Source organism: Hippocampus zosterae, chromosome 2 (assembly GCF_025434085.1).
Source record: "Hippocampus zosterae strain Florida chromosome 2, ASM2543408v3, whole genome shotgun sequence".
NCBI classification, from domain to species: Eukaryota; Metazoa; Chordata; class Actinopteri; order Syngnathiformes; family Syngnathidae; genus Hippocampus; species Hippocampus zosterae.
The window spans coordinates 39,088,042-39,108,941 of record NC_067452.1 but is presented as its reverse complement, the minus strand read 5'-3'; the positions used below and the strand labels follow the sequence as shown (position 1 = coordinate 39,108,941).

Here is a 20,900-nt window from a genome sequence, read left to right as displayed (position 1 = left end):
CAACAGCTCTCATTTATTACATATGATCATTTTAAAATTTGGTACAGATTTCAGGAAGCATCATACAATACAATACAATACATACTGATTTATATATGGAAGTTGACATGCTTGATAAACTTTCACGGGCCACATAAAATTATGTCGCGGGCCAGATTTGGCCCCCGGGCCTCGAGTTTGACACGTTATAAATAAATACACAATAATAATAGGCATATTTTTTGTTTTTTAATCTCAATGGCAGCCTGTGCAATTTCAAAATTGCATTCGACATCACTCTGATATCGATTTGAATTTGATTCCCCGTTCAACCCAGAGTATGAGTCCAAATTGTGGCACCAAAATCCACGGTAAACTGTCATGTTTCACTCCATGATTCTATTTATTTTCACAACCCTGCGGACAAAATAAAATAAAATAAAACATCTACTGCATAGAGGCACAAGTCAAAGAACATGAACACTTACATTATTCTTCTGCAAGATCTGCAGAGCTCGGTTGACATTGTTGAGCGAGTGGACGCGTGTGGTGCCCTTTTCCAACCTCACCTGCAAACACGCACACAGCGGGTTTGAGCCACCAGCACGGTGAACGCACGTCAACCGATTCTCCGCATTTTGTTGGGATGAGTCATCAGTGTGAAATGATACCTGCTCATTTCCAACGAGACCCTGCAGCAGCTCTAACAAGCGTCGGCCGTCGCACAGGTCCGAGAAGAGATCCTCCACAGGTGGTTTCCCTGCCTGGAACACGCATGGGATCGGTGACATTCGGTTAAATGAAAGAACTATGAGGCCTTTACGACATGGTTCTGGTGATTCCGAACTTGATTGGACTTGGCTAAGTTGAAAAGGAAAATTGAATGATAAATAGTGTTACGTCTGTGTGAGTGTAGAAACTTATGATCTTGATCATTTCTATTCATGGATGAGTCCAAACGTAGGAACCATCGTTGTTCGTAAACGAGTGCTCGCAAACTCCGGCATCACAAGAGCAGGGTTGCATTTCAAGTCCGCTATTTGCGACCCTTCTCGCTCCTCGACGTTTCAGACTCAGAAGTCATACTCGTGGGCGGCCCGGTAGTCCAGTGGTTAGCACGTTGGCTTCACAGTGGAGAGGTACCGGGTTCGATTCCAGCTTCGGCCTCCCTGTGTGGAGCTTGCATGTTCTCCCCGGGTCTGCGTGGGTTTTCTCCGGGTGCTCCGGTTTCCTCCCACATTCCAAAAACATGCATGGCAGGCTAATAGGCTAATTGATCATTCTAAATTGTCCCTAGGTGTGAGTGTGAGCGTGGATGGTTGTTCGTTTCTGTGTGCCCTGCGATTGGCTGGCAACCGATTCAGGGTGTCCCCCGCCTACTGCCCGGGGACAGCTGGGATCGGCTCCAGCACCACCCGCGACCCTAGTGAGGATCAAGCGGTTCGGAAGATGGATGGATGGATGGATGGATGGATGGAAGTCATACTCGTGCCACCCTACCTGACTATGTTGTTTTTTTTAACACCTGATTCGAACCCTCGAAAGCTCAAAATAATTTTTTTCTTTGCAGAGCAGTTTTGCTCATCGATGACGTCATCTGAAGAGCAATCTTCCCGTTTTGAGGAACAAATTTTTTTGCAGGTTAATCCTATGGGTTTTATGAAAAATATGACAATATAATGAATGAAGTTTCTATTATTTCTGAAATCAACATTTCCAGGCGGCCCGGTAGTCCAGTGGTTAGCACGTCGGCTTCGCAGTGCAGAGGTACCGGGTTCGATTCCAGCTCCGGCCTCCCTGTGTGGAGTTTGCATGTTCTCCCCGGGCCTGCGTGGGTTTTCTCCGGGTGCTCCGGTTTCCTCCCACATTGAATGAATGAATGAATCAACATTTCCACTTATGTGTTCTGTTGTATTATTGTTAATGTTTCAGGTTATGAAAGACGCGTTGTTACAACTGTCGATGTTGTGAAAGAAGAAAAACCTTTTTTTGCCTCACAATGGAAAAAATCACAATTTACAGCAGCAAAATTTTGGAAGAAATTCCAAAAACGTATTTACAGTATTTGCATGCAAAAAATACATTTTGAAAATGAACTGTACACAGTACAGAATGCAATATAAATATAAGATATAAGAAAATGCAACGGCATAGAGCCATAGAAAGAAATATTTTGAAATGTATTGTGCGTAGCGGAAAACCGCATTTCCTTGTCGGCAAACGTTTTTAGTGGCGGCAATTTCAGATTTAAATTTTGTGTTTCTCAATGGGGTTTAAAGGTCTTTTAGCAAAGCTAAATCGGAAAAACTGTCAAGTAATTGAGAGAACATTTGTTGTGCGGACCTCAAAAGTCAAAATCTGGACTCTTGTGAAAACAGACAACATAATTGACCTTAAAAATAGTTTGTATTATTATAATAATACTTTGAATCTTATAAGGTGCGGCCCGGTAGTCCAGTGGTTAGCACGTCGGCTTCACAGTGCAGAGGTACCGGGTTCGATTCCAGCTCCGGCCTCCCTGTGTGGAGTTTGTGCATGTTCTCCCCCGGCGTGGGTTTTCTCCGGGTGCTCCGGTTTCCTCCCACATTCCAAAAAACATGCGCAGCAGGCTGATTGAACACTCTAAATTGTCCCTAGGTGTGAGTGTGAGTGCGAATGGTTGTTTGTTTCTGTGTGCCCTGTGATTGGCTGGCAACCGGTTCAGGGTGTCCCCCGCCTACTGCCCGAAGACAGCTGGGGTAGGCTCCAGCACCCCCCGCGACCCTAGTGAGGATCAAGCGGCTCGGAAGATGAATGAATGAATGAATCTTATAAGCTGCTCCTCCCGGTACGCCATAACATCATTAATTCCCCGTTTCTGTCCTATTCAGCTTTGTATCTGAATTAATCACTTTTTAAATTGCCTGCTATTTTCCTGTCCAAAAGATGTGGACGCTCCGGTTTAACGCGATTGGAGCCAGACTTCTGTGAAAAGGGCACTCGATCACCCCAGGCATTTAATTGGGGTGTTTGACGATGATATGCCAAGCTGAGGTCTGGTTAGCCATTAGCATGATTTCTCCGAAACTCCTTGTCATCCGTTTGTGACGACACTTGGTCAGAAGTGTTGCGTAATCGCCGCCACAGAGGCAACGATTACTGACATAGAAGCAATTGTGCCCCAAAACTCTGGAATATCTTTACCCGCACGAGGAGTTAGCTGTAGCTTGTTGCTAGCTAGCTAATGCGGCGTCAGTAACACCGAGTTTGGCTCAAATTCCAATTGCCCACATGTAGGTGACGTAAGTGCAGCCCGGTGAAACTTTCGGGGGCTGCTTCAGGGGAAAAAAATAAAATAAAATAAATATCTGTGATTTTAAACGTTGCTATTCAATGTGTTTTTATGAAAGCGAAATCAAACGTGCATCATTGGTGTCAGGTCAAAAACCTCCTATGTCACAATTTGGTCATTTATATACATTTTCAGGATTTGATCGTATTGTTCAGTCCACACGCGCGTGAGTGTGTTATTTTTACTTAAAAAAAAAAAAAATTAACAAATTATTGATCAATCTAAAGAAGGGTTGTCCAAACTTTTTGCCAAGGGGGCCAGATTTTATGTGGTAAAATGTCGGGGGGGCCGACCTTGGCTGACATTCTTTACATTGAACAACAATATTGTTCAACACATTTTAGTAAGCCAGTCTGTTTCACATTTCCATTTTTATTTTAATTTCAACAATCTTAAGAATTTCTTTTGGTTCATTTGAAACAGGTATATCACATGCAACTGCTTATTCACTTGACTTTTTCTTAAACGGAAGTCTCCTGAGTGCAAATTGATTGATTTGAAACATAAAATGACTTTTCAATAGTCACAAAACCTTTGACTCGAACAACGGGGAAATGAACAAGCAATACACATATCCACAACTGCAAGGATCATTTGAAATATGACATATCAGTCAATATAAACACGGAGTGATGTCTTGTTAACTCGTGAGTGATGCCCTCTAGTGTCTAAATGCTATTACTCATTTAGTGAATGCTATTACTCATTTAGCCACTAGAGGGAAGCAGTACTCACTCACCAGTCTACGGGACCTCAGTCAATGCAACACGTGTTCCATTGCGCCCAACCTGCGGGCCAGACGGCACTGATTTTATGACAGGGGCCGAGGGCCGGATGAAATTCGACCGCGGGCCGGATTTGGCCCCCGTGCCGGACTTTGGACATGCCTGATCTAAAGTGTTGAGAATGGCTTGCCCTCTTACACGATGCAACGTTACAAACACGCAGGGGTTTTGTTTTCCATGAAGAATATAGAGGTAGGATGATTTTGCACGACGCCACAGATATTTTTGTACCGTGGCAGCAAACCGTCGTACCTGGAGTATACCCACGCAGAGCAGAGATTAAAACCTCCCTTTTTTTTACTACTGTGATGCCAGACTCCGAGTTAATTGGCCTCGCACGGTGACTTTCATCTCGTCCTTTTATGTGCGTCTTGAACAAACAAATGGAATACACAGAGGCCGACCCAACTGTTCATTTCCTCAAGATGACTGCGCCACACGCCTGTATGCACCCGCCATGACATCTGAGTATTTGAGGATTCCTGCGGGAATGCCCCCCCCCACCCCCCCACAGGCTGCTGCATCTCTCATGGCATCTCCTCCAAATGCGAGACAGCGCGAGCGAGTACCCTCGGACGACATTCTGACCACGGCATTGTCGTGGCATTCGAGATGCGCTGCACTACCTGAGCAAACTCGGGCTGCAGCCACCGAATATTATTATAATCGAGTGTGCCCGATCAATATAATGAATCCCAGTAAAATGGATTCCACATGATTAAACACAATAGTGTGCGAGTGAGGTGCAGGTATTACATCGGCCGATTCGAGGTTGTTATCCTCCTATTCCACTGTAGTATCTGTGACGATGAGTGAGTGTGGCTTAAAAAGGAGTGGCCTGGCCTGATGAGCGACATGGGCGTCAGCAAATGAGAATCTGGAGTTGGCTGGCTGTGAATTGGCTAACCCAGGTGTCGGAATCCCAAAATGTTGAAAGATATCATTCATTCATTCATTCAGCTTCCGTACCGCTTGATCCTCACTAGGGTCGCGGGGGGTGCTGGAGCCTATCCCAGCTGTCTTCGGGCAGTAGGCGGGGTCACCCTCAACCGGTTGCCAGCCAATCGCAGGGCACACTCACAGTCAAACTTCGGGACAATTTAGCGTGTTCTATTCAGCTGCCATGCATGTTTTTGGAATGTGGGAGGAAACCGGAATACCCGGAGAAAACCCACGCAGGCACGGGGAGAACACGCAACCTCCGCTCAGGAAAGCCGGAGATGGAATTGAACCCGGTACCTCTGCACTGTGAAGCCGACGTGCTAATCACTGGACTACCGGGCCGCCTGAAAGATAGCATATTGGACCGAAAAAACAAATATGTCAGGATCCGCAAAAAAAATTAAAACCCTTATAACGAAGGTAACACATGCTGTATGTATCTACTGTATATTTGCTATATTAGCCTACTATCAAAGTGACGAAATTGCCTTTTTTCGATCAACCAGCCTCCCGCGATCGACCCGTTACCGCACACCCACGCATACGCTCGCACTTACACCCGCATTTCAAAATGAGCAACAGCCATAACGGCCGCTAAGATGAACGAGGCATTTTTCCCCGTTTAAAAACGCTTCTCCCGACCCTCCGGATTCCCATTCTTTGCCAGTACCCTCGGTGATTTGTACATAAAACATTAAACCTTTATTTTTTTTAAACAACAGCCACTTGCCTAGCATTAAAAGATATTTCCCTCCCCCATCTTTTTCCTTTTTCAAGAATTTTTTTGAAAAGGAGTCACTATGGCGGCGCTAAAGGTTGCCGACCCCCGGGCTAACCCATCAGTCAGTCAGTCTGCTTGTTGAGTGACTCGGCGTGAGTTGAGACCATCGGCAGCTCATACAGGAAGCTGGATATGCAAAGTGTGTCTATCCTTGACCATTTTTGGGTGGAAAATGTATTCCTTTGAAGATTTGAAGTTAAGAAGTCTAATCGTCTAATCATTAGAAAACATGCTAACAAACTCACTAGGCAGGATTCATTCAGAAATAATGAGTGGGGAAACAATCACATCCCTTCATAGGGATTCCACTCCACGCCATCGTTTGCACCGCAGGAGATTCAATTTGGACACGTTTGTATGCCGGAATGACAATATTTATTTTGCATTATATTCTTTAACGGCGACGCATTCAGTCCTAATCTGTCTTACCTTAGATAACTGTGAGTTGACCCATTTTGTGAACGTCTTCTTCTGCACATCTTCCCGTTCATCTGACAAAGTGACAAAGACACAATCAAGTACAGAATCAGCGGGGATCGTTAATAAGGCAGTTAGAAATAGATACACGGATACCGGCGCGGACGATACTTGCGCACACGGAGTTGCCGCTGGGCATGACGGGCTTCTCCAATCAGGCTGCGGGTTAATTGCATTCTCATCTCATCAATCATCACAGTGCTAATGATCATTTTTGCCCGGCGGCGTCATCAACCGCGGGACTCATCAAACTATGGTCCTCTTATGAATATGTTCTCGCAATTGTGGCCATTGAAAGATCAATGCATTCGCAGTCTACAAAAAACGTTTTTTTTTTGTAAAAAGAAAAACTATTGTTGCATTTCCATTTCCAAGCATCTATTCATTCATATTCGATACCGCCTGACCTGTCAAAGGTCAAAGGCCAAGGGAGCCCACCCCGAGTGACTTATACAGTATATATATAATATTCATTCATTCATTCATCTTCCGTACCGCTTGATCCTCACTAGGGTCGCGGGGGGTGCTGGATCCTATCCCAGCCGTCTCCGGGCAGTAGGCGGGGGACACCCTGAATCGGTCGCCAGCCAATCGCAGGGCACACAGAGACGAACAACCATCCACGCTCACACTCACACCTAGGGACAATTTAGAGTGTTCAATCAGCCTGCCACGCATGTTTTTGGAATGTGGAAGGAAACCGGAGCACCCGGAGAAAACCCACGCAGGCCCGGGGAGAACATGCAAACTCCACACAGGGAAGGCCGGAGCTGGAATTGAACCCGGTACCTCTGCACTGTGAAGCCGACGTGCTAACCACTGGACTACCGGGCCGCCTTATACAGTATATAATATATATATTCATCTTCCAAGCCGCTTCATCCTCACTAGGGTCGCGGGGGGTGCTGGAGCCTATCCCAGCTGTCTCCGGGCAGTAGGCGGGGGACACCCTGAATCGGTTGCCAGCCAATCGCAGGGCACACAGAAACGAACAACCATTCGTACTCACACTCACACTTAGGGACAATTTGGAGTGTTCAATCAGCCTGCCACGCATGTTTTTGGAATGTGGGAGGAAACCGGAGCACCCGGATAAAACCCATGCAGGCCCGGGGAGAACATGCAAACTCCACACAGGGAAGGCCGGAGCTGGAATCGAACCCGGTACCTCTGCACTGTGAAGCCGGCGTGCTAACCACTGGACTACCGGGCCGCCTTATATATAATATATATATATATCCGGTATATATACATTATATATACAGGATAGATCGATAATTTCAGAATACAATCACTAGACATCCGCCGTCTGTCGCAAGTCAGTCTCGCACAACCTGTCGCCACCCTAATGGAGCTCGGCAAAGTGTAAGCAGAAGTCCCGTGAGGGCAAACAAGAGATCCGTCTCTCTTTGGTCCTCGTGGCCCCACCGCAACTGTCACGTTTGTCACGGATTGGGCATCAGTTGCCTGGCAACGGTCACGGCCGTACGACACGGATGGAAATCATGAGACCAAAATCCAATCAGATGGGATTGTTACCGAGAGACGTGGCTGGAGGTGGAAGTGGTGGGAAAGGGAGAGAGATAGAGAAGTGAAGAGGAAACAGGGGAATTGGGGTGGAAGACGGCATTCGGAATACATTTCACCTTAATTTAACATTCTTGACATTATTGGGAAGTTGCATGTGGGTTACGTGGCAACCCGGGGAAGCATTCATTGGGAGTTTAGACAATCGAATTTCGATCAACTTGCGAACAGAGACACAGACAACAATTTTATCAATAACATTTTTTTAACTGTCTTTGGTTGTCTTTATTTTTGGAGCAAAGGAAAAATGGAGCAGTCTTAGTTCACAGGTCAGAGTTTCTGGTTTCCTGTTGTCCGTTTTTGCTTCGTCAAGACTACGCTTACCATGTTAAAAAAAATGTAAAAAAGAATGAGTATATTAAATATGGGCGGCCCGGTAGTCCAGTGGTTAGCACGTCGGCTTCACAGTGCAGAGGTACCGGGTTCGATTCCAGCTCCGGCCTCCCTGTGTGGAGTTTGCATGTTCTCCCCGGGCCTGCGTGGGTTTTCTCCGGGTGCTCCGGTTTCCTCCCACATTCCAAAAATTTGCATGGCAGGCTGATTGAACACTCTAAATTGTCCCTAGGTGTGAGTGTGAGTGCGAATGGTTGTTCGTCTATGTGTGCCCTGCGATTGGCTGGCAACCGATTCAGGGTGTCCCCCGCCTACTGCCCGAAGACAGCTGGGATAGGCTCCAGCACCCCCCGCGACCCTAGTGAGGATCAAGCGGCTCGGAAGATGGATGAATGAATGAATGAGTATATTAATATATTAAATCATATAATGCCTTGTGTGTCATACTGGTTTGGGCAGCCTGCACAACTCTACTTCTTAGTTAAATGTGTAAAGATTCATTTTTTGAACAAGTTTATTCATTTACTTTTTACCGTCTGTTTTTTTTGTACGTACAAACAACAGTGATGATATTCATTTTTTTGGATTATTGTGCTGATTGGAAACAGATCGTGGCACATAAACGTAAATAAATAATGTCAGAGGTGCAGCACAATGTGGACAATAAAATGGCGCCTTAACTTGAGGGTTTAATTTGTTTGGTGATGAAGCTCGCAACTCAAAACGCTTGTAACTTAAATCACTTTTCTCCATTTCAATGAATGGAAACGCCCTTGTGCTCCTTCTGCTGTACACATCTTGGCCACCGGGGGGCGCCGTATAATACAGTGCGACAGACACAAACGAAGAAGTTTCACAACTAAGGGACTCCGTATACTGTAGTATTAGTCGTTTTTCACGGATGACCAAAAAAAAAAAAGATGCTTATGATTATTATTTTATTTGTTGCATCACCGTTTGTGTTCTAGAGGGTTGTAATACCGCAACTATTAATGCTGTATATCATGGAATATACATGTTTAAAAGACAATAAAATGGCGCCTTAACTTGAGGGTTTAATTGGTTTGGTGATGAAGCTCGCAACTCAAAACGCTTGTAACTTAAATCATTCATTCATTCATCTTCCGAGCCGCTTGATCCTCACTAGGGTCGCGGGGGGTGCTGGAGCCTATCCCAGCAGTCTTCGGGCAGTAGGCGGGGGACACCCTGAATCGGTTGCCAGCCAATCGCAGTAACTTAAATCACTTTTCTCCATTTCAATGAAAGGAAACGCCCTTGTGCTCCTTCTGCTGTACACATCTTGGCCACCGGGGGCGCCGTATAATACAGTGCGACAGACACAAACGAAGAAGTTTCACAACTAAGGGACTCCGTATACTGTAGTATTAGTCGTTTTTCACAGACGACAAAAAAAAGATGCTTATAATTATTATTTTCTTTGTCGATTGTCGATATTTTATTGGTTGCATCACCGTTTGTGTTCTAGAGGGTTGTAATACCGCAGCTATTAATGCTGTATATCATGGAATATACATGTTTAAAAGACAATAAAATGGTGCCTTAACTTGAGGGTTTAATTTGTTAGATGATGAAGCTCGCAACTCAAAACGCTTGTAACTTAAATCACTTTTCTCCATTTCAATGAATGGAAACGCCCTTGTGCTCCTTCTGCTGTACACATCTTGGCCACCGGGGGGCGCCGTATAATACACAGACACAAACGAAGAAGAGTTTCACAACTAAGGGACTCCGTATACTGTAGTATTAGTCGTTTTCACGGATGACAAAAAAAAAGATGCTTATGATTATTATTTTATTTGTCGATTGTCAATATTTTATTTGTTGCATCACCGTTTGTGTTCTAGAGGGTTGTAATACCGCAGCTATTAATGCTGTATATCATGGAATATACATGTTTAAAAGACACGTGTAACATGGAGGCAACACAACAAAAGCATAATATTACATGCACATCCACATAGAGCCACTTAAGCCGCTTTCCCCACTTCCACCTGTTCCAGATTAAGCATAGCACACCTGCAGGGATGAAGCTCACTGCCAAATCAGTGGACACAATCGCACGCAGGCACAAAATTACATACGCATAAATGCCCCGAGACAACTTGCATCGTTATCCCACCGTGTATCGTACACGCACGGCAGCAAGCGGGACAACCGAATTTCGTACCGCGAGGGACGTCGCAAATCTGTACGTTATAACGGTAGCTCGTTGTAATCTTTTCCTATAAAATGGCCGCCAACTAAGATGTTTAATACGGGATAAACGTGTTGATTACAAATATGTGTATATGAAGAAAAAAAAATGATTCGATAAGAAAGAAAGAACTGCAGCGTTCCCACTTCATCTGTGAAAACGTTCAGTCATCAAATGTTAGCCGCCATTGGCAACTAGCAATGCCGCCGACGTCCGGGAGACTCCTTTTCCAAAGTGAGAGACAACTTTAGCCTTCACAGACTGCGAGATTGGCTTCCGCTCGCCAGACATGTTTTTTTGAGTTACGTCAAGAAGTACAACAATGCCCCGAGTCAATCAGTGGCGTTGCTAAGCAACGGAGGGGAACTCTGCGCAGTACGTTTTGTTCGCGAGCAAGGTCGCGGGCGGCAGCTAGCTTCCCGCGGTACATTGTCACAAAGATGTTTTCACTCTTTTGTGGGGAAAAAAAATCTGGTCGTCGTAATGAAGTTTGCATTCTAAAGGTGCTGGTTGTGAGCAAAATCGGCAAATGGAAAACAAATTGGACGTGAAATTGGACTTTGAAATGTGAAGGTTATAGGGGCAGGGGGGTGGGGGTGTAAAAATGTTGTAAGTCGGGTATGAGGGTCGTCTGTATATGAAAGGTGGTAATACAGTACACACCTTTGTTCTTGTTTTGTTTTGTTCTCACTTGTATTCTTTGGGGGCGGCCCGGTAGGCCAGTGGTTAGCACGTCGGCTTCACAGTGCAGAGGTACCGGGTTCGATTCCAGCTCCGGCCTCCCCGTGTGGATCCAACTTCAACGGACAGTTAGGACGGCAGAAAAAATCGTTGGCACCGCCCTACCCACTCTTGAGGACTTGCACACTGCAAGAATCAAGACAAGGGCACGGAAAATCCTCCTGGATCCCCCGCACCCTGCCCACCACCTTTTTCAGCCACTCCCCTCAGGCAGACGCTACAGATCCATGCGCACCAAATCCAGTAGACACTTAAACAGCTTCTTCCCTCTAGCCATTAACTCCTTAAACAGTCACTGATGTAGTCACTCTTCTTGCACCACAAAATGGTACTACAAAACTACTGGTATACTCTAAAATGGTTCAATGATTTTGTTGTTTACGATGATACTAGTGCAGCGTGTTATACCAGAGACAAATTCCTTGTGTGTTCTACATACTTGGCCAATAAAGATGATTCTCATTCTGATTCTGATTCTGGAGTTTGCGTGTTCTCCCCGGGCCTGCGTGGGTTTTCTGCGGGTGCTCCGGTTTCCTCCCACATTCCAAAACATGCGTGGCAGGCTGATTGAACACTCTAAATTGTCCCTAGTTGTGAGTGTGAGTGTGAATGGTTGTTCGTTTCTGTGTGCCCTGCGATTGGCTGGCAACCGGTTCAGGGTGTCCCCCACCTACTGCCCGGAGACGGCTGGGATGGGCTCCAGCACCCCCCGCGACCCGAGTGAGGATCAAGCGGCTCGGAAGATGAATGAATGAATGTATTCTTTGGTGTTCGACTCAGCATGACTTAGATTTGTTCTTGATTTTACTGTTTGGTGCTTTCTACCGCCTTTATTACCGATTTGTCTTACTGTTTATTGTGCATGTTAAATCGCTCCATGTACAGCACTTTGTATGCAGCGATGGCTGTTTGAAAGCGTTCTATAAATACTGTTGACTTGATTATTGTAACCTCAAAAGGTCAAAAATATTTTTGGTTGAAAGTCAGAAGATAAGATGAGAGACTGAAATTTTGGGCTATTATGAGTACGCAACTTTGAAGAACTTTTTACTTAAAACTCGCGTGACCTGCCCACTGAGTAACGCGATTCAGAAATCCACTTCAACAATCAGTCTTTGCGTCCATCGATTCCACATCCCATTTTCCAGTTGAGACTCACAGAAATGAGTTGAGTGAAAGTGTTGACATCTGCAAGGTCCATTTCCAGCCGTATACGGCGTCTCTCCCCCCCAATGCGATATCCTCCCCCAACATTTTCTCTCGGCAGTTTACGTCTTCATAAAATCTGACTTTTCGTTAATTACCTCCTGGGGAAACAAGTCCTGTGCTTTCTCAGAGAGGAAGCGTTAGAAAGTGGTTCTTATTTCGTGATAGTTTTTTTTTTTTTAGGCATTCCATCAATTTGAATTTTTTTTGCCCATGAGAGTTTAACTCAGCAATGCGTTGTCATTCCATGTGAAATGTAACTGTTGGAAAATCAATGTATGAATATCATCTCATGACAGAGTCACTATCTTGGTCGGTGTATTTTAGGAAAAAAAATAAAATAAAAAATAGCCGGGTAAGCATGCGCGCTCCACAAACTATTTGACAGGATGAGAAGCAACGCATTTCGCTGGCTCATCATATCGGCAAAGAGTGTCAGAATTCACTTCACATCCCAAAATAGCTTTTCCCAGCTAAAAGGTTTGTCTCGCTGCAGCTGGAATGGATCTTCGAGCTCTTCAATCAGATCAAATTATGGCATCCAATTTCCCCCCCCCCCCCCCTCCCCTCCCCGCTCTCAAATCTGCTTACCGTCCAGCCGCAGCGCTGCCTATTTCTTCCCTCGAACTGTAACACCGAGCATTCCTCCGATAAGGATTTATCCTACAGCTATCAGACGTTTATATGCAAAAGAATAAATGCTTGTGAAGATGAAAAATCGTATTTTTCAGATTATAAAACTTGCAGTTATGTTCGTAGTTTGGCCTGGGGGGTGGGGGGGGGGGGCTACACTTGTTTTTTTTTCCATGTCTCAAAAAATATTTTTTCTTGATATAAATATATTTAGGCGGCCCGGTAGTCCAGTGGTTAGCAAGTTGGCTTCACAGTGCAGAGGTACCGGGTTTGATTCCAGCTCCGGCCTCCCTGTGTGGAGTTTGCATGTTCTCCCCGGGTCTGCGTGGGTTTTCTCCGGGTGCTCCGGTTTCCTCCCACATTCCGAAAAACATGCATGGCAGGCTGTTTGGACGCTCTAAATCAGGCATGTCCAAAGTCCGGCCCGGGGGCCAAATCCGGCCCGCGGTCGAATTTCATCCGGCCCTCGGCCCCTGTCATAAAATCAGTGCCGTCTGGCCCGCAGTTTAGGCGCAATGGAACACGTGTTGCATTGACTGAGGTCTCGTAGACTGGGGAGTGATGTTTCATAGAGTGCTGCTTCCCTCTAGTGGCTAAATGAGTAATAGCATTCACTAAATGAGTAATAGCATTTAGACACTAGAGGGCATCACTCACGAGTTAACAAGACATCACTCCGTGTTTATATTGACTGATATGTCATATTTCAAATTCCTGTTTCAAATGAAGCAAAAGAAATTCTTAAGATTGTTGAAATTAAAATAAAAATGGAAATGTGAAACAGACTGGCTTACTAATATTTGTTGAACAATATTGTTGTTCAATGTAAAGAATGTCAGCCAAGGTCGGCCCCCCGACATTTTACCACATAAAATCTGGCCCCCTTGGCAAAAAGTTTGGACACCCCTGCTCTAAATTGTCCCTAGGTGTGAGTGTGAGTGCGAATGGTTGTTCGTTTCTGTGTGCCCTGCATTTGGCTGGCAACCGGTTCAGGGTGTCCCCCGCCTACTGCCCGAAGACGGCTGGGATAGGCTCCAGCACCCCCCGTGACCCCAGTGAGGATCAAGCGGCTTGGAAGATGAATGAAGGAATGAATGAATAAATATATTTATAATTGACATCGAGTTTGCATGTTCTCCCCGGGCCTGCGTGGGTTTTCTCCGGGTGCTCCGGTTTCCTCCCACATTCCAAAAACATGCATGGCAGGCTGATTGGATGCTCTAAATTGTCCCTAGGTGTGAGAGTGAGTTCGAATGGTTGTTTGTTTCTGTGTGCCCTGCGATTGGCTGGCAACCGGTTCAGGGTGTCCCCCGCCTATTGCCCGAAGACGGCCTGGGATGGACTCCAGCAACCCCCCCGCGGATCGGAAAATGAATGAACGAATGAATGTTTACACTGTATTACGTCTGTAAACGTTCATCGTGTACTGCGTGGCCATTTGATGGAAAAGCTTCCAACGAGCTCCCGTTATAATTGACAGATTCGTTATGTCGTCAAGTCGGATTGCGCACATTATGCCGACACCTTTGAACGGGCACCTGCTGAGCCTTTTTTCTTTCGCCGAAACAGCAATTTGCTTCCTGATTTTTTTTACTTCCCACAGCGCTAATTGGCTTGAGGGATCAAAGAGGATTTGCGGAGGGGGCGGAACTCAACAAAAAGACAGACTCCCATCTCCCCAACCCCATCACATTAATGCAGCCACCTACTCTATCTGGAACTTGTCCGCGGTCCACCTTTCAGCCATTACCGCTGCTTCGGTTTTGGTTTAATTGCAGTTCCAGACATAAAATAGGGCAGGGGAAAAAAAAAATGGTGGCAAAACTGGTGAGTGTCCTGCTCAAGGCAAGATCCTACGATGAGGCAGACTGTGTACACCAACCAGACGCAACACCAGGCCAGCGGCACGAATGATATCCCAAACCGGAGTACCCGGAGAAAACCCACGCAGGAGAACATGCAAACTCGATGTCAATTATAAATAGATTCATTCATTCATTCATTCATTCATCTTCCGAGCCGCTTGATCCTCACTAGGGTCGCGGGGGGTGCTGGAGCCTATCCCAGCTGTCTCCGGGCAGTAGGCGGGGGACACCCTGAATCGGTTGCCAGCCAATCGCAGGGCACACAGAGACGAACAACCATCCACACTCACACCTAGGGACAATTTAGAGTGTTCAATCAGCCTGCCACGCATGTTTTTGTAATATGGGAGGAAACCGGAGCACCCGGAGAAAACCCACGCAGGCCCGGGGAGAACATGCAAACTCCACACAGGGAGGCCGGAGCTGGAATCGAACCCGGTACCTCTGCACTGTGAAGCCAACGTGCTAACCACTGGACTACCGGGCCGCTCATATCCCAAACAACAGCTGCATAAAAAAAATACGAGCTCACAAAGACATCACATAAAAATCGACCTTTTCTCGGTGATGTCACACCTACTTGCAGGTGGCCAACCTCGCAGCGTTCTATTACACGCCGTTTAAAAAAAAATAAAAATAAAAGGGTGAAGTGCTCGTGGCAGTCGAAACGAAGAGGTCAAGTGAGGTCAAATGAGAGACTGAATGTCAGACGTCATTTAAAATTCTGCACCAGACAACCGGAACGGCGCGAGTGACGTCATATCCATCGCTTCTCCCTCCTAACATCCCAACGTGTTAGCTTCAAGATGCTAGGCCATTTTGGTAGCACCGCTCGACTCAACGCCATCAATAAATCTTTATGAACAAGCTCGGCACCGCAGTCGTTTAAATCATCCAATCAATTCTTTCAAAGCGGATCTGGAGCCAGATGTTCAATTAAATGCTAATTACAACCCAAGTCCAACCTTGCTTTTTGGCCCCAAGGTTCTCACGCGCGTAGTTGCCCTTTGCAGGACTTTTCTGCGAAGCCAAGCCTTGATTTATTTCAGAACCTTCAGCGAGCCAACATAAAAAGCAAAGTTGTTTTTGTCGCATCTGCCGGCGGCGTCTTTCGCCGGTCGAGTGAATGGAACTCCGTCACCCCGAGTGTTCACGGCGCTTTTGAACGATACAATTCAATCAACACGATCCTTCGGCTTCCGATGCTGCAAGTAAAAAAAACAAAATAGAAGAAGAATAGAAATGCGCTCGTCTGTTGGGGCGTAAAGTCTGCAAGGGGGATGACTTGCTCCTCATATGTTCAACAAAATGAATGCTAGAATTTGAATGAATTTGGGAGGAAATCGGAGTACCCGGAGAAAACCCACACAGGCCTAGGGATTACATGCAAACTCCACACAGGAAGGCTGGAGCTGGAATCGAACAATTTTAAGTGTTCCATTAGCTTACCGTGCATGTTTTTGGAATGTGGCAGGAAACCGGAGTACCCGGAGAAAACCCACACAGGCCTAGCGATTACATGCAAACTCCACACAGGAAGGCTGGAGCCGGAATCGAACAATTTTAAATGTTCCATTAGCTTACCGTGCATGTTTTTGGAATGTGGGAGGAAACCGGAGTACCCGGAGAAAACCCACACAGGTCTAGGGATTACACGCAAACTCCACACAGGAAGGCTGGAGTCGGAATCGAACATTTTTAAGTGTTCCATTAGCTTACAGTGCATGTTTTTGGAATGTGGGAGGAAACCGGAGTACCCGGAGAAAACCCACACAGGCCTAGGGATTACATGCAAACTCCACACAGGAAGGCTGGAGCCGGAATCGAACAGTTTTAAGTGTTCCATTAGCTTACCGTGCATGTTTTTGGAATGTGGGAGGAAACCAGAGTACCCGGAGAAAACCCACACAGGCCTAGGGATTACACGCAAACTCCACACAGGAAGGCTGGAGCCGGAATCGAACAATTTTAAGTGTTCCATTAGCTTACCGTGCATGTTTTTGGAATGAGGGAGGAAATCGGAGTACCCGGAGAAAACCCACACAGGCCTAGGGATTAAACACAAACTCCACACAGGAAGGCTGGAGCCGGAATCGAACAATTTTAAGTGTTCCATTAGCTTACCGTGCATGTTTTTGGAAAATGTGGGAGGAAACCGGAGTACCCGGAGAAAACCCACGCAGGCCGAGGGATTACACGCAAACTCCACACAGGAAGGCTGGAGCCGGAATCGGACAATTTTAAGTGTTCCATTAGCTTACCGTACATGTTTTTGGAATGTGGGAGGAAACCGGAGTACCCGGAGAAAACCCACACAGGCCTAGGGATTACACGCAAACTCCACACAGGAAGGCTGGAGGCGGAATTGAACAATTTTAAGTGTTCCATTAGCTTACCGTGCATGTTTTTGGAATGCGGGAGGAAACCGGAGTACCCGGAGAAAACCCACACAGGCCTAGGGATTACACGCAAACTCCACACAGGAAGGCTGCAGCCGGAATCGAACAATTTTAAGTGTTCCATTAGCTTACCGTGCATGTTTTTGGAATGTGGGAGGAAACCGGAGTACCCGGAGAAAACCCACACAGGCCTAGGGATTACACGCAAACTCCACACGGGAAGGCTTTAGCCGGAATCGAACAATTTAAGAGTGTTCAGTCAACCTGCCATGCATGTTTTTGGAATGTGGGAGGAAACCGGAGTACCCGGAGAAAACCCACACAGGCCTAGGGATTACATGCAAACTCCACACGGGAAGGCTGGAGCCGGAATCGTTAAACTATGAATAGAGTGATCGCTCGCCATTTCGCGGTTCGTTTATTATTATTTATTATTGAGTGCATCACGGATTTTTTTCAAACATATTCATACAAAAAAAAAAGTTTTTTTTTTTATATACACTGTACATGTAGTACAGTTTTGTATATGTTGCTCTATGATATGCGGCTGATCTCTTCCGCGTTCGCTCGCTCCCCTCACGAAAGCGCCGAAAGCGCCGCCGCCGCCGCGGCAAACGCAGTGGTCAGCTCGTGAAACTGAAACGGGATCTGAGACACACTTCGATCGCTCCGGCGTGGTGTGCCCTCGACCCCGTCGCCTCGTGCTTGCTAACAGTCGTTGGCTCTCCCATCGTGTCACGGCATTTCTACCCTGCGCGCCTTTCTCGGGGAGGAATTCAGCGAAACCTTTTGAGGGAATTCCCCCGGGCTCGGCGATTGACAGAGGGAAGCCCTCCCATTGCTACTTCCACAAGGATCGCGTTGTTAAACGCCCGGTCGCTGACGAACAAGACCCATATTCTGAGGGAGTATTTTCTTTCCAATGACTTGGATTTTTTGTGTCTGACGGAGACTTGGGCAGGTACCGGTGAGTACAAAGCTGCTTCAAAGCTGTTGGCAGATGTGGTGAAAGTGCACCGTTTACATTTGAAATTGTTCTTAAAAATGCTTACCGTACCTCCACCACGTCCTGATGTCCTTGGGGTATCGAGGAAATCACAGTCAGGTGGTAACAATTCAGGCTGAGATATGATCGTATTCTCCTAATGGGGGATTTTAATATCCATGTATGTTGTCCGGAAAAAACGCTAGCAAAAGACTTCTTAAGACTTATCGACTCTTTTAATTTTGTGCAATATGTGACCAGCCCGACACACGAACAAGGACATATTTTAGACCTTGTCCTTGCTCATGGTATAACGGTGTCAAATCTGGAAGTCCTTGAAAATGGAATTTCTGATCACATGGCAGTTTTATTTGACGTAGTCTTATCGCATGCTGCTGTGAAATCTGGCGCTCCTAGTTGTAAACGCCGAATTTTTAACCCTCGCACTGCTATTCGTTTCTCTGATGCCTTTAATAACCTTTGCGTACCCTCGTCTAACACAGAGGAACTCACCTCTTGGTTCGACTCGTCGTGCCGGGCCATCCTGGATTTGGTGGCTCCTTCAAAATTTGTGCTGCCAAAGCCTAAACCCGAGCCATGGTTTAACGACATTACCCGCGCAGCTAGGCAGAAGTGTCGCAAAGCTGAACGAAAGTGGAAAAGAGACAAATTGCATGTCTCTTCTCAAATTTGGAAAGACAGCTGGCGTATCTACCAGCTCACAGTAAAAGAGGCCAAAAGAAAATATCTGTCGGACCTTATTCTCGCCAACCGTCACAACCCTCGTGCACTATTTAAAACGATAGATTCTGTACTCAAACCCCCTCTGCCTACTTGCTCGGATTCTTCAGCCGAGATGTGCAACAGATTCCTTCAGTTCTTTATTGATAAGGTCTCTACAGCTAGGATTCCGGTCCCAAATACCGCATCTGACCCCTCTGTCCATGTTCCATGTTCAGCTGTCCTAAATTCTTTTGACACTGTGTCCTTGGCGCTTTTGGAGGATGTAGTTCGCCAGACGAAGCCATCTGGCTCCCCTTGCGACTCTCTTCCCCCACGCTTCTTTCAGGAGGTTCTCCCGAGTGTTGGTGCATCGGTCTTGGATATCATCAACAGCAGCCTTTCTTCTGGTGTAGTTCCCCAACAGTTTAAACATGCTGTGGTCCAACCCTTGATCAAGAAACCTGGTCTTGATCCAGATGAGCTGTCAAGTTACAGACCCATTTCCAAACTGCCTTTCATTTCCAAAATTCTGGAAAAAGTGGTGCACATGCAGTTGAAACTTTTCTTGGATGAACATAACATCTTGGAGGTCTTCCAGTCAGGTTTCAAGACGATGCATAGCACGGAGTCAGCCCTGTTACGCGTTTCTAATGACATCCTCCTGGCAAATGACTCTGGAGACCACGTGTGTCTGGTTTTATTGGACTTAACTGCAGCATTTGATACAGTGGATCACAGTATTCTGCTGACTCGTTTGCAGCACTTGGTGGGCATTGGCGGGAGTGCTCTTGATTGGTTTAGGTCCTATCTAGCTGACAGGACCTTTTGTGTCAGCCTTGGCTGCTCTGAATCACGCACTGCTCCCCTGTCATGTGGTGTTCCACAGGGCTCAATTCTGGGGCCTCTGCTGTTCTCGCTGTATCTGCTCCCATTGGGTTCCATCTTAAGGAAACATGGTATTCCTTTCCACTGCTATGCAGATGACTGCCAGATCTATGTCCCACTGAGCAAGAAAGACACCTTCTCATTAAGGCCACTCCTATCCTGTCTGGAAGAAATCAAAACCTGGATGGCACAAAATTTCTTGAAGTTCAACGAAAAGAAGACAGAGGTGATATTGTTTGGCCCCAGTGGACCTTGTACATTCCATCCTGTAGACTTGGGCCCCCTATCTCCTTATCTGAAATCAACGGTCTCAAACTTGGGACTTAAACTGGACAGTGATTTCAAACTCGATCGGCAAATTGGTGCCGTTGTTAAATCCAGCTTCTTTCACCTTAGACAGCTGGCCAAAATAAAACCTCTCCTCTCACATGAACACTTTGAGACAGTAATTCATGCCTTTGTCACATCCCGGCTCGATTACTGCAACGCCCTGTACTTTGGAGTCAGCCAGTCCTCCATCAAGCGCCTTCAGCTGGTACAGAATGCCGCTGCTCGCCTCTTGACTGGTACTCGTAAGAGGGAGCATATAACTCCTACTTTGGCATCCCTTCACTGGCTCCCCATTCATTTTAGAATTATTTTTAAGATCCTCCTCTTTGTTTTCAAATCTCTGAATAATCTCGCGCCACCATACCTCTCTGAGCTCATACGCCCCTACACCCCTGCCCGGCGCCTCAGGTCTGTGGACCAGTCTTTGCTAGACGTACCAAGAACTAAACTGAGGCTCAGAGGGGATCGAGCCTTTTCTGTTGCTGGTCCATCTCTCTGGAATGACCTCCCACTGAACATTCGGCAAGCCTCCTCGCTGCCCATCTTTAAAGCCCTCCTCAAAACTCACTTGTATTCTTTGGCGTTTGACTCAGCATGACTTAGATTTGCTATTGGTTTTACTGCTTGGTGCTTTCTACCGCCTTATTACTTATTACTGATTCGTCTTACTGTTTATTGTATATGTTAAATCGCTCCATGTACA

At 46.3% G+C, this 20,900-nt stretch overlaps 1 protein-coding gene across 15 annotated transcripts in view; it reads right to left on the bottom strand.

The window, feature by feature from the left end:
* dmd (dystrophin) overlaps window positions 1–20,900 on the bottom strand; it is a 173,131-nt gene that overhangs the window by 130,677 nt on the left and 21,554 nt on the right. For all 15 annotated transcript variants that reach the window (XM_052059060.1, XM_052059062.1, XM_052059065.1 and 12 more), the window contains exons 2-4: window positions 6,248–6,309; window positions 651–743; window positions 468–548 (exon numbers count right to left, since the gene is read on the bottom strand). In XM_052059060.1, the coding sequence (XP_051915020.1) occupies window positions 468–548; window positions 651–743; window positions 6,248–6,309 (236 nt within the window). The remainder of the gene's footprint in view (window positions 1–467; window positions 549–650; window positions 744–6,247; window positions 6,310–20,900) is intronic.